Source organism: Carcharodon carcharias, chromosome 2, assembly GCF_017639515.1.
Source record: "Carcharodon carcharias isolate sCarCar2 chromosome 2, sCarCar2.pri, whole genome shotgun sequence".
Lineage (NCBI taxonomy): Eukaryota > Metazoa > Chordata > Chondrichthyes > Lamniformes > Lamnidae > Carcharodon > Carcharodon carcharias.
In genome coordinates, this window is record NC_054468.1 from 220,414,057 (window position 1) to 220,432,431 (window position 18,375).

General features: G+C 38.6%; 1 protein-coding gene across 3 annotated transcripts in view; it reads left to right on the forward strand.

Moving 5' to 3' along the window:
- The window catches only part of ahctf1 (AT hook containing transcription factor 1), a 105,992-nt gene that overhangs the window by 70,807 nt on the left and 16,810 nt on the right, over positions 1 to 18,375 (forward strand). Inside the window, exons 26-32 of one of the 3 annotated variants that reach the window (XM_041174251.1) lie at positions 656 to 760; positions 8,434 to 8,629; positions 8,982 to 9,179; positions 10,571 to 11,081; positions 11,471 to 11,594; positions 14,350 to 14,459; positions 14,567 to 14,668. In XM_041174251.1, the coding sequence (XP_041030185.1) occupies positions 656 to 760; positions 8,434 to 8,629; positions 8,982 to 9,179; positions 10,571 to 11,081; positions 11,471 to 11,594; positions 14,350 to 14,459; positions 14,567 to 14,668 (1,346 nt within the window). The remainder of the gene's footprint in view (positions 1 to 655; positions 761 to 8,433; positions 8,630 to 8,981; positions 9,180 to 10,570; positions 11,082 to 11,470; positions 11,595 to 14,349; positions 14,460 to 14,566; positions 14,669 to 18,375) is intronic. The other 2 variants (XM_041174261.1, XM_041174268.1) reach the window with 2 other exon arrangements.

The following is an 18,375-nucleotide window of genomic DNA, read 5'->3' on the forward strand; positions in this document are numbered from 1 at the left end:
TTGCATTTAAGATTAGGTGAAATAACCATACCATCAACTGATAAAGAACCAAGAGTGGACCAGTTAAAGACAGTAAATAGTGAGATATCTGTCATACGGTTTGCAAGAAACAAGAAGCAACTGTCTTCAAAGAATTGGCAAAATCCAAATATTCATTGCCACAGGGAAGGGTATGAATTGCTCTAGTACACGAGAAGTGGATGGAAAGAAAGTGAGTCAGCCTTAAAGATTGCTGTAGGTGATTCTTGTGCTTTGGAAGTTGCCAGTGAAAAGTGAGTGAAGGGAAAAACCATACTGCTGTCTTTAAACGCAGGATTATTTTCTGAAAAGTCTAGTTTGCTCTCATAAGGCAGAGGGCTTGGATGCTACCAGTTAAGCATCAGACGGAGATCATGCATGTTTAATAAGCAGAATTTTAGGTAACCCTTTTTGTAGAATGTTAAACCTGGATATTGAAAATGTTGAAGCAAGTTTTTTCTGTTTTCTATCCAGAAATTTTGCTAAATTCATTCTGGCTGCTTGGTAACTTTTACTGCAGTATAGTCTTTCCGCCATAATCTGCATGTGCACATAAAAAAAGAGATGGAAATAAATTTGTAAAATAAGAAAAACATGTCCATCTTGATCTTTATACTAAAACACTTCTTTTTTAAAGAAAAAACTTCAGCCCTGGGAATAGTGAGCCAGCTGTCAAATCTACTGAAGTGTCGAATGCTTTTGTTGGGACACCAATCAACAGACAATCTAGAAGACTTTCCAGGTAGACATTGCTTTACTTAATAAATTTGTTTGCACTCTGTCTCACATGCACTCTTTCTTTATTATTCTTGTACATTCTTTCCCTTTATTTAGAATGTTGCTCCTTATGAGGATTCATTTTAGAAATGAGTTTTAAGCCATCTACAGACATCTGTAGTTATTAACTTGGAGCTTGCAGTCAACACAGTGACCTCCAGCAAGGCTACCCATAAAGATCCAGCAAGCTGTGTGGTACAGATTTCTCTTAAGACCATAAGACATAGGAGCAGAAATTAGGCCATTCGGCCCATCGAGTCTGCTCCGCCATTCAATCACGGCTGATAAGTTTCTCAACCCCATTCTCCTGCCTTCTCCAAGTAACCTTTGATCCCCTTACCAATCAAGAACCTATCTATCTCAGTCTTAAATACACTCAATGACCTGGCCTCCACTGCCCTCTGTGGCAATGAATTAAAGATGAATTATCTTATCCCAACATTAATTTCATTCTGGCACCAGCTGTAGGCAATCTCCAGCAATCAGCAACCGTGATATCATCAGGTAAGCCAAGTATCCAATCAAATTGAAGAATTTCCACGGACAGCAAACCAGGAATTAACAAGCACATTTTATCATTCACTTATAATGTTACAGTTAGTGAAATAAAGTTTGGGACATACATGTGGAATTAAAGTATAAGCCAAAATATCATAAACTTTCAAAAAGAAAATTGGAATTTTTATCACGGAATGGAGAAATTGGACTCTTTTATTCATTCATGGAAGTGGGCATTGCTGGCTAGGTCAGCATTTATTGCCCATCCTTAATTGCCCTTGAGAAGGTGGTGGTGAGCTGCTGCAGTCCATGTGGTGTAGGTATACCCACAGTGCTGTTAGGGAGATGTGCAAATAGCCACAGCGATAAGCAAATTAGGGAGATGAACATGTGGCTCAATGGGTGGTGTGAAAAAGAGGGGTTAATGGGACACTGGCACCAGTATTGGGACAGAAAGGAACTGTGCTGTTAGGATTGGGACCATGGTCCTAGCGGAAAGATAAATAAGGTGGCCACAGGGACTTAAACTATGGGGTTGAGGGAGGGCCCCAGTTAAAAGGGTAGTGCAGATAATGGTACAAAACCAAATAAAATGTGACAGTAGAGTAACAATCAGAAATTGTGTCTACGGCATCACAGGTAAAGAGAAAACTAAAAGATGTAAAGAAATTAAACGAGGAGAGAGAAATAAAAATTGTCAGTGAAATGTTAGAGCAGTAGGACAGGTAGGAGTATGAGGCCCAAATAAGTATGCTTTATAAAAATGAATAAAGTATAGGGAACAATTAAGATGAATTGAAGGCTCAAATTCATCTTGGAGGGTATGACATGGTAGTCATTATTGAGACATGGCTGCAAGACGGTTAGGACTGGAAACTAAATATATTATAAGGCCTACAGGAAATACAGGGAAATTGGTATGGGGAGGAATAACCTTAAGGATGAAGTCACTTCAGTGGTGCGAGAGGTAAACAGGCAGAGGAGACTTTATGGGCAGAATTAAAAAATAGAAAAGAATTTACGATTGTAGTGGAAGATGTGTATAAGCAGCTGCGATGTTTATAGATAGTATAAGTGCAGAGATTAGACAAGCATGTAACAAAGGCAGAGTAGTCTTAATGGGGGATTGTAACACTCATATTGATTGGGGCAAGCAGACTAGCACATGCAAGAAGAGTAGTGAGTTTCTTGAATGTGCCTGGGAAAGTTCTTTTGTAGCATTTTATGCACAAACCAACAAACAATGTCATATTCAATCGGGTAACGAGTAATGAACCAGATTTACTTTAATAGTCTATTACATAAACATTTATCTAATAGCAGTCATAATACGATAGACTACAATGCAGTGTTCGAAAGGGAGAAGCACAGATAGATTTAGGATGGCTAACTTCAAAGGGATGGGACCGAAATGGTCCACAGTAAACTGGGCAAATGTGGTAATGTGTAAAATGACAGAAGATTAGTACATGGTGCTCAAGAGAATTTGTGATGCAGAAGCAGTTTATACCCCTAAGGGGCAAGAGTCCTGTTTGTCAAAAAAGACAATCATGGACAATGTAAAATTAAAAGAAAAGGTATATAAAATGCAAAAAAAGAAACAGATCCTGGCACATGGGAAAGATACAAAGAACAGGAAAGAGTAACAAAGCATAAAAAGGGAGTATGGAAAGAAATTTGTATGGGAAGTTGAAATCAATGCAAAAAATGTTTGTTAGGAAAAAGAGAGTGGTCAGGGGCAATGTGGGGCCCTTGAAATCTGATGACAGGGATATTGTCAATGAAAATAAGAAATTGACAGGTATGATGAACAATTTGTTAGTACCTACCGTAGAGGAAGAGATCTGTATGCTGAAAATTGCAAGGAAATCAATCTTAAAACAGTGATAGGATTTCCCTCGAACGTAAACAAAAATAACAGTAATGAAGAAAGTTATGACACTAAAACGTGACAAAATCCCAGGAACAGATGGACTTCATTGCAGGATTTTAAAGGATTTAATTAAGAACATTGCAGATGCTCTAATTATAATCTTCCAAAGTTGATTTTTTGATTTGGTAACTGTTCCTTTTAGAGTGGGAAATTGCACATATCACTATTATTTAAGGAAGGTGGCAGAGAGAAACCAAGGAATTATATAAGCTAGTTAGCCTGACATCAGTTCTCAGGAAATTGCTGAAACCTTGAATATGTTCAACTGATCAGAGAGAGCCAGCATGGATTTGTAAAGAGTAGGTCATGCCTGACACATCTGATTGAATTGTTTGAAGAACCAATTAATAAATAGGGGAATGTCTATGAATATTATTTACATTACTTTCAGAAAGCATTTGATAAAGTCCCTCGTGTGAGACTGTTAGGTAAAGTTAAAACACATGAAAAAGAATTATTGACCTGGTTAGGAAATTGGCTGAGTGTCAGGAGACAGAGAGTAGGGATGATTAGCTGGTACTCTAATTGGCAGGATGTGACTAGTGGAGTTCTGCAAGGATCTGTGTTGGAGTGTCAATTGTTCACTATTTATTAATGCCTTGGATAGAAAGCCGGATATCAAATATGCTGACGACACAAAGATAAATGACATTGAAAGCAGCGTACATGGAAGCTTGATACTACGCGGTATAGATAGATTAAGTGAATGAACAAAACTGTGGCAAATAGATTTCAGTGTAGGTAAATGTGAGGTCAGCCACTTTGGACCTAAAAAGGTTAGAACAGGATACTTCTAAATGGTGAAAAACTAGGAACAGTGGAGGCCCAAAGACACCTGGGTGACCAAGTTCATAGATTATTAAAATGTCATGAACGGGTACAGAAAATAATCAAAAAGCCTAATGGAATGCACCCCATTATATCCAGGGGACTAGAAAACAAGGGGGTAGTAGTCATGCTTCAGCTGTACAAAGCTTAGTCTGACCAAACCTGAAGTAGTGTAAGCAAATCTGGGCGCCGCACCAAAGGGAGGATATATTGGGAATGCAGTGTAGTTTTACAAGAATGATACCCAGACTGAGGAGATTGCACAAATTAAGGTTATTTTCTCTGATGTTTAAAAAGTTAAGGGATGATTTGATTTAAGTTTTCAAGTTATAAGGGGAAAGATAGAATAGGTGGAGAGAAACTATTTCTGCTAACTGGGGAGTCTAGGACTAGCCTGAATAATACAAAAATTAGAACTACACCTTTCAGAAATTAAATTAAGAAACAGAGTGATAGAAGTTTAGAACTCTTTCCAATGCCAATTGATGCTAAGTCAATTGTAAATTTTAAATCTGAGATTGATAGAATTTTGTAATCCAAAAGTACTAAAGTATGTGAGGCAAAATCTGTAAGGCCACAGATCAGCAATGATCTCATTTAAGGGCAAACAGGCTCAAGGAGTTAAATGACTTTCTGCTGTTCCTATGTTCCTACAAATATAAAATCAGCTTTCCAGGGACAGAGAGGTTGCTCAGCAGTAATTATGATATGGTATTTTATTAAAAATTCACTACACCTCATTCAACAAGATGTAGCTTTTTCAAGAGCTCTCACATCGAGAATAATAGTGTAAAAAGTGGGAATTCACAATTTTGAGATTTCTAATTGATTTCTATCTGTGAGGACTTCAAATCAGCACATCTGTGGAGGTGAGGGAATCACTGACAATGGGATTTCCATTTTCAATTGTGCATGGGCAAATGCCAGCAGTTGCTGTCAGCTTCTCATTAATGATGGTGATGCTGACAGTTTTGCCGTTATACAACTGTAAAATTTGGGCTATTTTGCATTCGGCAGAGTGCAAGATATTAATGCTAGGAAATCAAACTTTCTTCATAAGCACTTCAGGTCAGTCACAGCGACCAGAGGCAATGTGAAATTCCCTTTATCACGCCAGGCTATGGTAGTACTTGAACAGTAAGCCAGAGACTAGAGATGCGAGTGCAAATGTCACTTGATAGTTTGAATTGAGTTACAATAAGAAATCAATTGAATAAAAAGCTAGTCTCAGGAATGGTGATTGTGAAGTTACTGGATTGTTGTATAAACATAACTGATTCACTAATGTCTTTTAGGGAAGGAAACCTGTCATCCTTATATGGTTTGGCCCATGTGTGACTCCAGACCTACAGCAGTGTGGTACTCTCTTCACTGCCCTCTGAAATGGCCTAGCAACCCACCTAGTTATATCAGATCACTACAAAGAAAGTAAAACTGTGTAGACCATTCAGGTTTGTTCTAGGTATCAGATTTCGATAGGACAATAACACACCCAGCCCAGTCAACCTTGCAAAGTCCTCCTCAATATAATCTAGGGATTTGAGCCAAAATTGGGAGAGCTGTCCCATAGTCTCATCAAGCCTGGCATATTCATGCTTAGTTTTTTTTTCATTCATGCGATGTGGGTGTCAATGGCAGGGGCAACATTTGTTGCCCATCCACAATTGCCCTTGAGAACAATTAAACCACATTGCAGTGGGTCTGGAGTCTCTTATAGGCTACATTAGGTAAGGGTGGCAGATTTCCTTCCGTAAAGGACAACTAGTGAATCAGTGGGTTTTTGGATTATCGATAATAGATTAATGGTCACCATTATTGAGGCAGTCTTTCAATTCCAGGTTTTTTAAATCAATTAATTGAGTTTAAATTCCACCAGACACCATGGTAGGATTTGAACCTGTGTCCCCAGAGCACTAGCCTGAGCCTCTGGTTTACCAGCCATTGTGCTACCATCCCTCTAAAATCATTTCCGCCAGCCAACATCTCGGACTCCCCTATCACTATGCCTGTCCCACCTATAGGGCAGACTCACGAGGTGGCGACTCAATGAAATGCAGTCAGGAGGCAGTATTCCTAGGAATCCTCAATATCAACCCCACACTCTGAATTCTTGTGGTATGAGGTCAAACATGGGCAAGGAAACCTGCTGATAACCACCTACTCTTTCAGTAGATGAATCAGTACTACTCCATGATGAACATCATTTAGACTGAGGGCACAAACTGTTCTCTGTTTGGGAGACTTCAGCATCCATCACCAAAAATTACTCTATAGCACCCTACTGATAAGAGCTGGCTGAGTCCCGAAGGACATAGCTGCCAGATTGGGCTTTCAGCAGTTGATGAAAGGGAACCAATACAAGAGGGAAAAACTAATTAACCTCATCCTCCCCATTCTACCAGTCACAGATGCGTCTGTCCATAACAATATTAGTAGGAATGACCACCACTCAGTCTTTTGGAGACAAAGCTCCATCTTCGCACTGAGAGCACTCTGCATCGTGTGTGGCAATGCAAAGAAATTAAGATCAGGTCTCATAACTCAAAACTGGGCATCCATGAGGTGCTATGGGGCAATAGCAGTTGTATTCTACCATAATCTGTAACCTCATGGTCCTGCATATCCCTCACTCTGGCATTACCATCAGACAATGGGAAGTAGAACTGCAGGCCAGAGCAGCAATCTGTGTACCTGGAGAAAGAGTATGCAAGTGAAAAGACAAGATGGAAGCATTCCCAACCATCATCTGCTAGAAGTGCCAAGTGGACAATTCGTCATATGGACAAAAAATAGTGAATTCTACAGATGAAGAGTGACATCAAGGCAACAACTGACTGAGTGTAGGACTAATGAAACCTATTAAAATGGAAGTTGATGGGGATCAGTGAAAATGCCACCAACTGAAGTCATACCTAGCACAAAGGAAGTTTTATTTCCAGAATATATATTTCATCCTACCCAAGTCATTGAAACCTTTTGGGACAGTGTATGTATTATATACAGAATATTAATTTGGTCTGACCTCTGTGATGAGAGGATGTTCTGACTTGTTAGAAAGACAAACACTGCTTGGTTTTAACTAAACAACTGGTACTCAAATTTCACAATGCTCTTTGCTCGTTTAGTAGGAAGTTTATATCTTGATGATGAAGCTTACATCTTACTTTAACATTTACAAGTTAAACATAAATACTAATATTATAACCTGTGAACCTGTAATCATATTTGATCTGCTTAATTATTGTTTCTTGACAACTGCAAATTATATAATAGAGTGGTTAGCTCTCTCAAACAAATTCAGTGCCACTGCATCTCTTTCAAATGGTTCTCTAAGAGACCTGTCCCACCGTCTCGTCAAGCATTACATATTCCTATTTAGAACATTTTTTTATTCTTTCATGGTCTGTGGGTGCCCCTGGCAAGTCCAGCATTTGTTGCCCATCCTTGATTGCCTTTGAGAGCAGTTAAGTGTCAGCTACATCACTGTAGACCTGGAGTCTCACGTAAGCCAGACCTGGTAATGATGGGAGATTTTCTTCCCTAAAGGATGTTCGTGAATCAGATGGATTTTTACAACAATCGATGATAATTTCAAGCTGTCAATTCTGGATATTTTTAATTAATTAAATGTAATGAATTGAATTAAATTCCACCAGCTGCCATGGTGGGATTTGAGCCAGTGTCCCCAGAACATTAGCTTGAGCCTAAAGTTTACTAGCCCAGTGACATTACTACTATGCCACCATCCCCTTAGAATCATATCTGCCAGTCAACATCTCGACAATTCTATCACCATGCCTGTCCCACCTACAGGCCAGACCCACAAGAGGTGACGGCGGCTCAATGGAGTACAGTTGAGAGGCCGTGTTCCTGGGAACCCTCAACATTGACCCCAGGCTCTGAATTCTTATGGCATGAGGTCAAACACGGGCAAGGAAACCTGCTGATACCACCTACCCTTTAAGTAGATGAATTGGGACTGTTCCATGTTGAACACCATTTGGGCTGAGGATACAATCTGTGCCCTGGTTGGGAGACTTCAGTATCCATCACCAAGCATGACTCGGTAACACCCTACTGATCGAGCAGGTCAAGTCCCAAAGGACATAGCTGCCAGACTAGGTTTCAAGCAGTTGGTAAGAGGGAACCAATTCAAGTGGAAATACCTAATTAATCCACCGCTTTCTACCTGTCCCAGACACCTCTGTCCATGGCAATATTGGTAGGAATGACTTTTTGGAGAGGCTGCTCCATCTTTGCACTGAGGGCACCCTGCATCATGTGTGGCAATGTGAAGAAATGAAGAAATTAAACTTTTGAAAAAGAGTGAAGCTTTTGTAGAGAGAGTGCATTTCCAACAGTTTTGTTTCTTTGATTAGGATATTGGATTCTGTACGGCAGCTGGAGACCCACTCGCCCTTGAAAGCAGAGACTACTCCGTGTACACAAAGTAAGGCTAGTCCCTCTTGGATGACAACCAATCCGTTGCAACCATACACCATCAGTACTAGCTATCTTGGAGGCATTTCTAAGGCATCGGAGCTAAAACTTTTGCAAACACCTCCTGTGATGAAGGTATGCAATTAATTTCTATGCATGTTTTTGGATTGAGCATGTTACATTTTATGAAACTTTATTAAATAATTCCTAAGCAAAGGAACTATACAGTAGTCAATGTTACACCCCTATCATGGGAATATATAATGTCATATAGGAAAAACACAATTTTTCATCAACCAGTTTAAGGCAAATCTATTTGAACTGGTTATTAGATAGTATAATCGCATTGTAAGTGCTTTTTATTGCTATGGTGAGTGGCCTTCTAGTTACCCCATGTATCTGGCCTTAATTATTTTTAATGGGAAAGGCACAGTCATCAAACTTAGTATATACCAGTAAATGAAAAATATTGTTTTATTCTGTTTAGAGGGCAAGAGCATTTACATCTTCGGAGACCACCTTTGCTAATTTTACTCCTCAGTCTATCTTGAGATCCAACCTTCGTCCCACGCCCTTGACATCACCATGTGCTTCACCGAGTAGGTCTTCAACTCCTCCACTTCGTACTAAAGAGACCAAAATCTCTTTTATGAAGGAGAAACCAACTATTCGTTGGACTAATGGGGTATGTATTTTGTAGCTTTGGATTAGGCAAGCATTTAGGTGTTTATTAAAGGGGGTTATAAATAAACCTCTTAGCTAATGGCCAAGATGTTAGCAGTTAGCAATCTGTTTTCTAGAGTTTTTGAATTCTAAACTAAAAATATTAATACATAAAAATCTATAAAGCAGGATATCTGCATTTCATGACACTTCTCTTCAATTGAAGGTATTTATGACCGGATAAAGTCAGGGAACATTCTGTGCAAGTTCTTGAATTCAGGATTACTCCATGGATTTCATCAATACAGTCAAATCATGAGCATTTATCTAATTTATTTTTCTAAATTTTTGAAAAGCAAAAGACGAATGTTTCGCGGCTTTGTCATGTCATTAGTGCTAAGACGGATTCTCAAATAGCATCAATGAACCTCATTTAGAAGTTATCATCTTGGGTTGGTTGTGGGAGTTAGCAAGCTGTCTTAAAACTTCATGGTAGACTTCTCAATTTCCTACAGATTTTTAAAAAAAATAAAAATGCTGTTTTTTGAAACACAAATACCCTTTAACCTTTAGCATAATATGCAGCAGTGATGAAGATGGTATCGGGTGTATAGCTCAAGTATTAGAGCATGTCCAAGAAAGTGATCCAAGAAGTGATGGATTGGTCTCTTCCCACCTTGAGTATCCTGTCCATTTCTGAGCACTTTATCAAAAGAGTTACATTATAATTATGAAGGGAATGAAAAGGTGGGGCATAAATCTGATACAATGAGATTTTGGTATTTGTTATAGAGGGAAATTGCAGAATTTGGAATATTTGCAGTAGGTGGGGGAGACAGCTTTGAGCTGATTTTATTGAATGATTTTTAATTCTTACAGGAAGTAGCTCAACTGGATCCCAGCTTAGACTAGAAAAAGGTGAACACACAGTTAAGTTTGAACTTCAAGAGAAGTGAATTGGTGGAATAGTATACTGTTGGGCAGATTGCAGGAGTAATGGATACGTTGTCCTTTGCCTATGTTCCATGTCTTCTTTATATGCTTATCTCCCCTAGAACTGTCTTTTGTTTGGGACAAGAATGTAATCCTAACTAGTCTTATTGAGATTTCTACTGAAATGCCTGTTAGATATGGTCTTACTGGTGCACAAAAGTATAACTTAATGAAATTCTCCATGAGATTCTTTAAAGAGGTGCTTGCTAAGTCTTTTATTCTCCTTTGCAAATTTTAAAGCTGTTTGGTCATTTATAGGTGAAGTAGCTGCATATAGCCTTTAATAATATGCAAAACATAAAAGAATGGAATTTTTAACCCGTGGCTGTCTGTAACCCCAGAATTCACAGGTTTGCAGATTATTGATTAACCTGTTATTTTATAGTTGATTGCAAATTGACATATCTCTCTCAATTTAAGGTTTCAGCTGCTGATGAATTACAACTACTGCCTTCATCATCCGAACAGATTCCACGAACACCATCTATTGAATCATGGCCTTCAACTACAGAGAACCAAGCTGCAGGCGAGCTAACCCCAGACAATGAAGTCCTGTCTGAGCAAGTGGAGATGGTTGATCTTTCTGGTACTGACATGGATGATGACCAAATTCAAGTCCCAAAAGACGACATTGATAGTTCAGGAAGAACAGAAGAGTGGTCCATGGAAGAATATGTGGATGCTGCTGAATCTCTGGATAGAGGGGACACTTCCAAAGAAATGGGCAAAGCAGTTTCTGTAGATGCATTCCTAAGTAATGGAGAGAAAATCTTAACTGGGGGTCCTCCTTGTGTGGAGAAACATATTGTGGAGGAGGATGCTACAAGTGACCAAGAAGTGGAAGTGCCACAAACAGAAAATGAGGATGTGCCTGCAAATGAAACTCTGTTTGTTGAGTCAGATATTGAGCAAACTTCTGAGTGTGAAGAAGGTACGTTTTACTAAACTTATTTTTTTTATTTTAGACATTAATTGGGCAGTGAAGTCAGCCACGCATGCAGACTATATAACGCAGTTTAAAATAGGGCCGCATAATGGTCTGCCAAATGACTAGAAGACTTCATAACTTGGGAGTTACTAGTATCCTCTTAGGCCATATAAAGGTTGGTAAGGAGCAATATGTTTGGGCTTTTCTTTTTATTGTTCTTGCTGATTAACTTTGCAGATGTTGTTGTGTGCACTGGTTGACTATCCTTAGTATTAATCAGAGAATTGCAGTCTTCTATGAAATCTTTCATTTTAGGATTGAGTTAGCTTTAATTTCAACTGATTTTGTTTGTCAAACAAAGCCAGTAACCGGATGATACTTTCTGTTGTTAGGTTTGGACATTGGTGCCAAGAAAGGAAGTATGTCACCATCAGAAAATATTACAACAGCATTCACCACCTCAAATAATGAAGAAACAACTCTGTCGAAATATAACCTCAAACCTGCTAATGAGGGGTAAGCCCGGAATATTTTCCCCTTTACTTTGTCAGCATTTTCTATATGCTTCTACATTCCACAATATTTGCTCAAATTGTTGCACTAAATGAGTTAGGTGTTTTCCATTTCTCCAGATTTTTATTTTTCAAATAGCTTTGTTCTGCCTTGGCATAATGGTTAAATCAATGTTTCTAAACATTTGGTAAATATTTTTCTTAGATTACCATGCCCCTTTTACAGCACAGATTAACAGGTTTAGAAAGTGGTTTTCACCCGTGAATGAAGATTTTCTACCAACGTTGCACACCTCTTGACGCATCGTTGGTCCAGGGCCTGAGAGCAGATTGTATGCCCACTCTTCAAGTGTTGTATGAGGCAGCAGCGGTCTTAAGGTTATGAAGAATGATGGTATTGGGGGAGGATTGGAAGAAGAGTATAAAATTATCAATTACAGCTCTGTTTTACTTTCAGGAAACCTCCATCATTTGCAAATTATAGTGCAAGTAATGAGGGTGATAGAGTAGTAATGGGAACTTTAATCCTCATATAGACTGAGGCAAACAAATTTGCAGAAATAGTGTGGAATTCCTGGAATGCATTCAAGAGTTTTCAGGTTCAGTATGTCAAGGAACCAACTAGGGAATATGCTGTTCTGGATCTAGTATTGTGATGAGACAAGGTTAGTTAATAATCTTGTAGATTAGCCTGTAGAAGGAGCCTCTTGGGAAGAGCAGTCCTAAAATGATAGAATTTTAAATTGAGTTTGAGAATGACTTAGTTAAGTCCAAAACTAGGATCTTAAATCTGAACAAAACAAACTACATAAGAATGAATGGCAAGTCTGCAATAGGGGAATGGGACACTGGATCTTGGCTGACCTGAAGCCTAACTTTAACCTTTTCCCCATATACCTTTGAAGAGGCATAGCAGGATGCATCATGGGATTACCTAGGCTTGGTCAAGCTGTGGATATAAGTTTAAACTGCTGACACTTCAAAAAAACACTAGAATGAATATGACCTTTTAGCAAGGCCTGGGAGCTGATGACTAACCCATGTGCTGGTCCATGACAAAGCTAAAGGAATATGATCTTTGGGTCAGGATAAATAAGTTGATGAATGGCCTATGAGTTCAACTGTAAATTGGATTGTTTAACCTCTAAAGTCAAGCTGAGATATGCAGATGAATTAGCACAGTAGAATATACCAGAATGGATAAGCAAAATTTATGCTTTGAAGTGAACTGTGAACAACTTTTGTGGTAAAGGTCAGGTCATCCCGCGATTGACCAGATTCACCAGACTGATTCCTGGGATAAGGGGATTGTTCTATGAGAAGAGATTGAGGAAACTATGCCTATATTCTCTTTGGAAGAATGAGATAACCTTATTGAAACATATACAACTCTTAAGGATCTTAATGGTAGTTGCTGGAAGGTTGCTTCTCCTGGCTGGGGAGTCACGACATAGGGGTTCAGAATAAGGGGCCGTCCATTTAGGATTGAGGTGAGGTATTTCTTCATTGAGGGTTGTGAACTTTGGAGTTCTTTACCCAGACATCTGTGGATACTAGGTTTTTGAGGACATTCAAGTCGGAGATTGAAAGATCAATATAGGGATAGTGTGGGATGGTGTAGCTTACTTAGAAGATTAGCCATGATCTTATTGGATGATGGAGCAAGCTTGAGAGGCTGTATGGCCTACTGCTCCTTTTACATTTCCATGTTCTTATGGTTTGCACATAACTAATAAACACTTTCTGAAACAGAGATGCCTACATGGTTAACCACATGTTGCTATGAAGCAGCACCTCCCTGTAGTGTTCATATCATATACGATTTTATAAAACCTGACTTGGTGATTTGCTCCTTAATTTTTCCAACATATTGTATCCAATAATGGAGTAGTTATCCAGATTCTGGTAGAAGTAGGATATAAATTCATCTCAGGTGAATAAAATGAAACTGTGTAAGAATCTCAATAATTAAAAATTTCAGATAGTCCTAACTCACTCCCTAGTAGACAAGAGTATCTGCTACATAAAGTCCAATAATTTGACATTATTATGACTTTCTCATTCAGTGAGACCTTAAGCAACAGCTGATCTAGGAAAAGCAGGTCTTTACTGAAATATTAAGGGATGCTCTTCTCAGCCTGGAAGGATTTCTGAATTGAGCCGTTCAGGATGTTACCTGACTTGAGTGTTTGATGCCAATGGTAGGAGGGAAAAAGGAGGAAATCCCATTCCTAATTTTCGCTAAAACATTAGTCTGGATGATATCTGTTAGGGTCTACGGTCTTTAGATCAGAAGTATGATGGATTGTGGATGCAGTTTTCAGCATTAACTCTGTTAATGGCACTGTTCAAAGGCTGAGGAGTGACTTTAAAATTATGAACAGTATTCAGTAGGGGAGACATAGCCAAGATGTTTCTGCTTATGGGGGAGTCCAAAGCTCAGATCCATAAGTAAAATATTGTCACCAATAAATCCAGTGGGGAATTAAGGAAAAGCTTCTTTACCGGGAGCAATTAGATTACACACAATACATTACAACATGTAATAGTTGAGGCAAATAAAATAGATGCATTTAAGGGAAGCCAGTTAAGTACAAGAGAGAGAAAGGACTAGAAGGATCTACTGATGGGGGTAGATGAAATAGGATGGCAGGATGCTCATATGGAGCATAAAAACAATGGCATGGACAAGTTGGGCCAAATAATCTGGTTCTGTGCTGGTAATTCTATGTTTGCCTTTGTTTTGTTTATCTATGCAGAGAAGATTTGCATCCAGAAATGCCTGAGGAACAACAGTTGCCACATGTATCACAGGAAAAGGATGGATTGTTCCAGAGTGAGAGGCATCCAGTCACTGCAGAGGCTGAATGTATGTGCAATTCATTTTATTACTTGTGTAAAATTGCCACCTCAAGTTTAAATAAAACTAGCTTACTATTGCAGGTGAGCTTTTATTTTGATTTTTTTTCAATGCAGCATCTACAGTCAACAGGTTTGTTTGCCAAGGAACATTTGAAAACAACTGGAGGGACTTTTGCTCTGAAATCCAAGTCAGCAAGAAACCTTCTGAACAAAAATGTGTGTAAAGATGACTGTCCGTCTAATAAAAAGAACGGCCCGATTTGCTGTCATTGAGCTTATTTGTACACCGATATTGTGTAGTTATCCATATGTAGATTCTACACAAATCTCCTTGGAAGATCATGGTTTATGTTAACTTGGAAGAAAAACTTGCTTTTAGATAGCACTTTATTACATTTGAGTCACTTCAAAGCACTTCATCTACAATGAATTATTCTGAAATGCAGTAATTGTTACATAGGTGATTAATATGTAGCTTCCTACACTGGTCCATTTTGTTTCTTCTCATATTGTTATGTGCATACTAATCACAAGAAGGATAAAAAGAACTTAACAAATCTCTGGCAGGTGTGTGTGTGTGTGTGTATGGGGAGAGTGTAATTGTTTATACAGAACAGGGGTGGGGAACCCTTTTCTTATCTCAGGCCTTTAACACATAGGCAAAATTAGTCACGGGTCTCACACACACAAAAATCAACTTAATTTAGTATTTTTTAGAGAGAATATAGAAACATTCAACTCACCCGCTATTTTAATGCAATGGCTGAATTTGAATATATTAAATATTATTATAGTAACGATAATACATGCTATTTTGAAGACGCTGCTGCCATTGGTTTATAGTTTTAGAAATCTTGCTGCGGGCTGGATAAAATTGAGCCACGGGCCATAGGTTCCCCCACCCATGATATAGAATCAAATTGATGCCTGTACACCACCACTTTTGTTCAGACCTAAAAGAGAGAGTTTAAAGCACCAACATAAGCCATTTATGGCACAAGAGGAGGCCAGATGACCCGTCCTGTCTGTGCCAGCTTATTGTTTGAGCAAATCAAAACTAACTCCTAAATCCTATTGTTGTCTCCTTCAAAGGTTGATATAATCTTTTCTGAAAGATGTAATACTATCTGCCTCAGCCACTTCTTGTGTAAAGCATTGAATTGCCCAGTAACCCTCTGCATAAAGAAATTTCTTCCAACTTCTTTACTCACTCTTACTTACTATCTTAAATTGATGATCTAGATGTTGACTCCCATCCAGAGAAAATAGTCTTTTGATATTCACACACTTGAAACCCTTCATGATTTTAAAAACCTCAATTTAAATCTCGTAACCTTCTCTGTTGCAGTGGAAATAGTGTTAGTACCTCACCTTTTTTACCAAAAACCGGGGTATTACCTTTTTATCAAAGATTTTTCACACTCATCCAAATGAGAAATGTTTTCCCCGACACAAACAATCTCTTCATCCCCAGGGCAGGTAAAGGATGGCCAAATTTAGAATCTGGGATCCATTTCTTCTGTTGCATCAACTTGTTCAGAATTCAGAAGAATGGTTTGCCCTGGGCAATTCTTTACTTTTACAATTTCCTGCACCAGCCACACTTAAATTTAACGAATGTAATTGAAGTTTTGCATTTAAATACATGTGATTCTGCACTGTGAGCTTGTGTGTCATTGGGATTGGCTGAAAAGTTTGCAAACTCGTTTCATGTAGAGGGTCCTTTTCAGCCAGGAGAGAGATGTTAAGATACTAAGAGAATGGTATCCATATTTGGCATCAGACATTTAAGCTGCATCCCCAGTCTGACAGCAGAGTTGTGAGCTGTTTTTCATGGGTCTGCTGTTCTTTCGCCAGGATACAAGAGTCAGATTTAGTAGTGCAAATACAGGAACTGATTCACTGAGTTTCCTAGAATTTGATGTGTTAAAAAAAAAGCACAAATATAAAATTATTTGACATTTGAACTCTAGCCCCTGTGCTAAAAGGGGATTATCCTAATCATTGTACTACTTAGTCAGTTTATCACTTGTTGCTGCCAAGTTGCCTGTGACCTTCACCAGATATCTTTGGTAAAACATGCTCCCGACATCTGGAGTGATGTCCATCCAGACAAGGTTTACAATGCTTTCTCAAGTATCCAAAGAGGTTGTACTTAGGCATCCAACAGCTATTTTGCTAGTTAGGTTTCAGATGCAGATCCCTTTTATAAGTAAACCAACCAACTGAGTTTATGGGTTAAGAGTTTTTACCATGCTAAATGTTAATGACTGCAAGCACACGCATATAATTTCCATAATGATCTGGTGAGAACTGAAGTTCCATCTATAACTAACATTGACCAACCATAAAAGTCGCTGCTGCAGTCTGTGCTCTATGGATGTGCTAAATGCAGTGCCAGGACTGCAGCTTAGCGCATTAGAATAGGCAATTTGCGAATCCAGGGTTTCCTACCTGACCTGCAATATTGGATGATCAGGTAACAGGTTAGATAATGCTGTAAAGTTTCCAGCAATATCAGGAAAACTTGCAAACAATGTCTTTAAAGGCCTATTTTAGTTTTTCTATACTCTTTTGCATTTCTGCCCACCCCCAAGTTCAATACTGTTACTTGCCACTAATTTAACCAGTGAAAATATATGCATGGTAGTGCCCTAAGGGGTAAAGTGGTCATGGGTGGACATGCAGCAAGAAATGCATTGCAGAATTATAGTTAAATTCTCTAGATTTGGATAAGTGGAATATAGAAAATGCACACTTCAAATTGTTCAAATAGGGACTCTTACCTTTGTCAATTTTTCGGTACTTTCATTTGGAAACTCTTAAGTATGGTGATCGATTTCTGTGCTTTTTCAATACACGACTGATCAAAAATCAAAATCAAGTTCTTGTTCTACAATGCCTGCTGGTATTTATCTTTTTAATTGTGAGCTGTTGTTTTTAATTGCTATAATTGAATGTGAAGTTCAGTTTATAATGTGTACGTAACTTCTATCCATCGATTGCAAAGTATGTTATTGTACAGAGCTATAGCTAGACTCACACCTAGAATACCTCTTTCAGTTCTGGACACTGCACCTTAAGAAGGATGTATTGATCTTGGGGAGGGACTGCAGTGTAGCTTCACAAAATTATACTGCTCCTAAAAGGGTTGCATTATGAGAATAGTTTGCATAGGATTGTATTCCCTTCAATATAAAAGGTCTGTGGGGATGATCCAATTGAGATGTTTAAGATGATCTAAGGAGTTGATCTGGTAGACAAAGAAACTCTGGTTCCTCTAATGCCAAAGTTAAAATTAGAGCTAGGCTGTTCAACAATGATGCCAGGAAGCAGTTCTTCACACGCAGGATAGTAGGAATCTGGTTCACACGCAGGATAGTAGGAATCTGGAACTGTTTTCCCCAAAATGTTGTTGATCAGGTCAATTGAAAATGTCAGTGCTGAAACTGATAGGTCTATGTTACCCACAAATATTAAGGATTACAGAACCAAGATGGGTGAATGGAGTTAAGATACAGATCAGCCATGCTCTAAATGAATGGTAGAACAGGCTCATAATGGCCTATTCCTCTTCCTATTGAGACCAACGGAGATGTAGAACATGTTAATGTAATTTTATATACAGTTCCTGATTTTAATTGGAGAAGCACTGGCTACTTTCCCATATGAAGGAAGGGAAAAATCTGACACTTGGTCACCAAGGTCTGAGTTACAGTCCACCCAGAGGCTGCATTCTTTCAATTTGGCCATTGTATCCTAATATTAATATCATAATAAAAATCTGGAATTGAAAGCTAGTCTCAATAATGGTGACCATGAAGCTATCATCGATTGTCATAAAAACCTATCTGGTTCACTAATGCCCTTTTAGGGAAGGAAATTTGCCATCGTTACCTGGTCTGGCCTAAGTGTGACTCCAC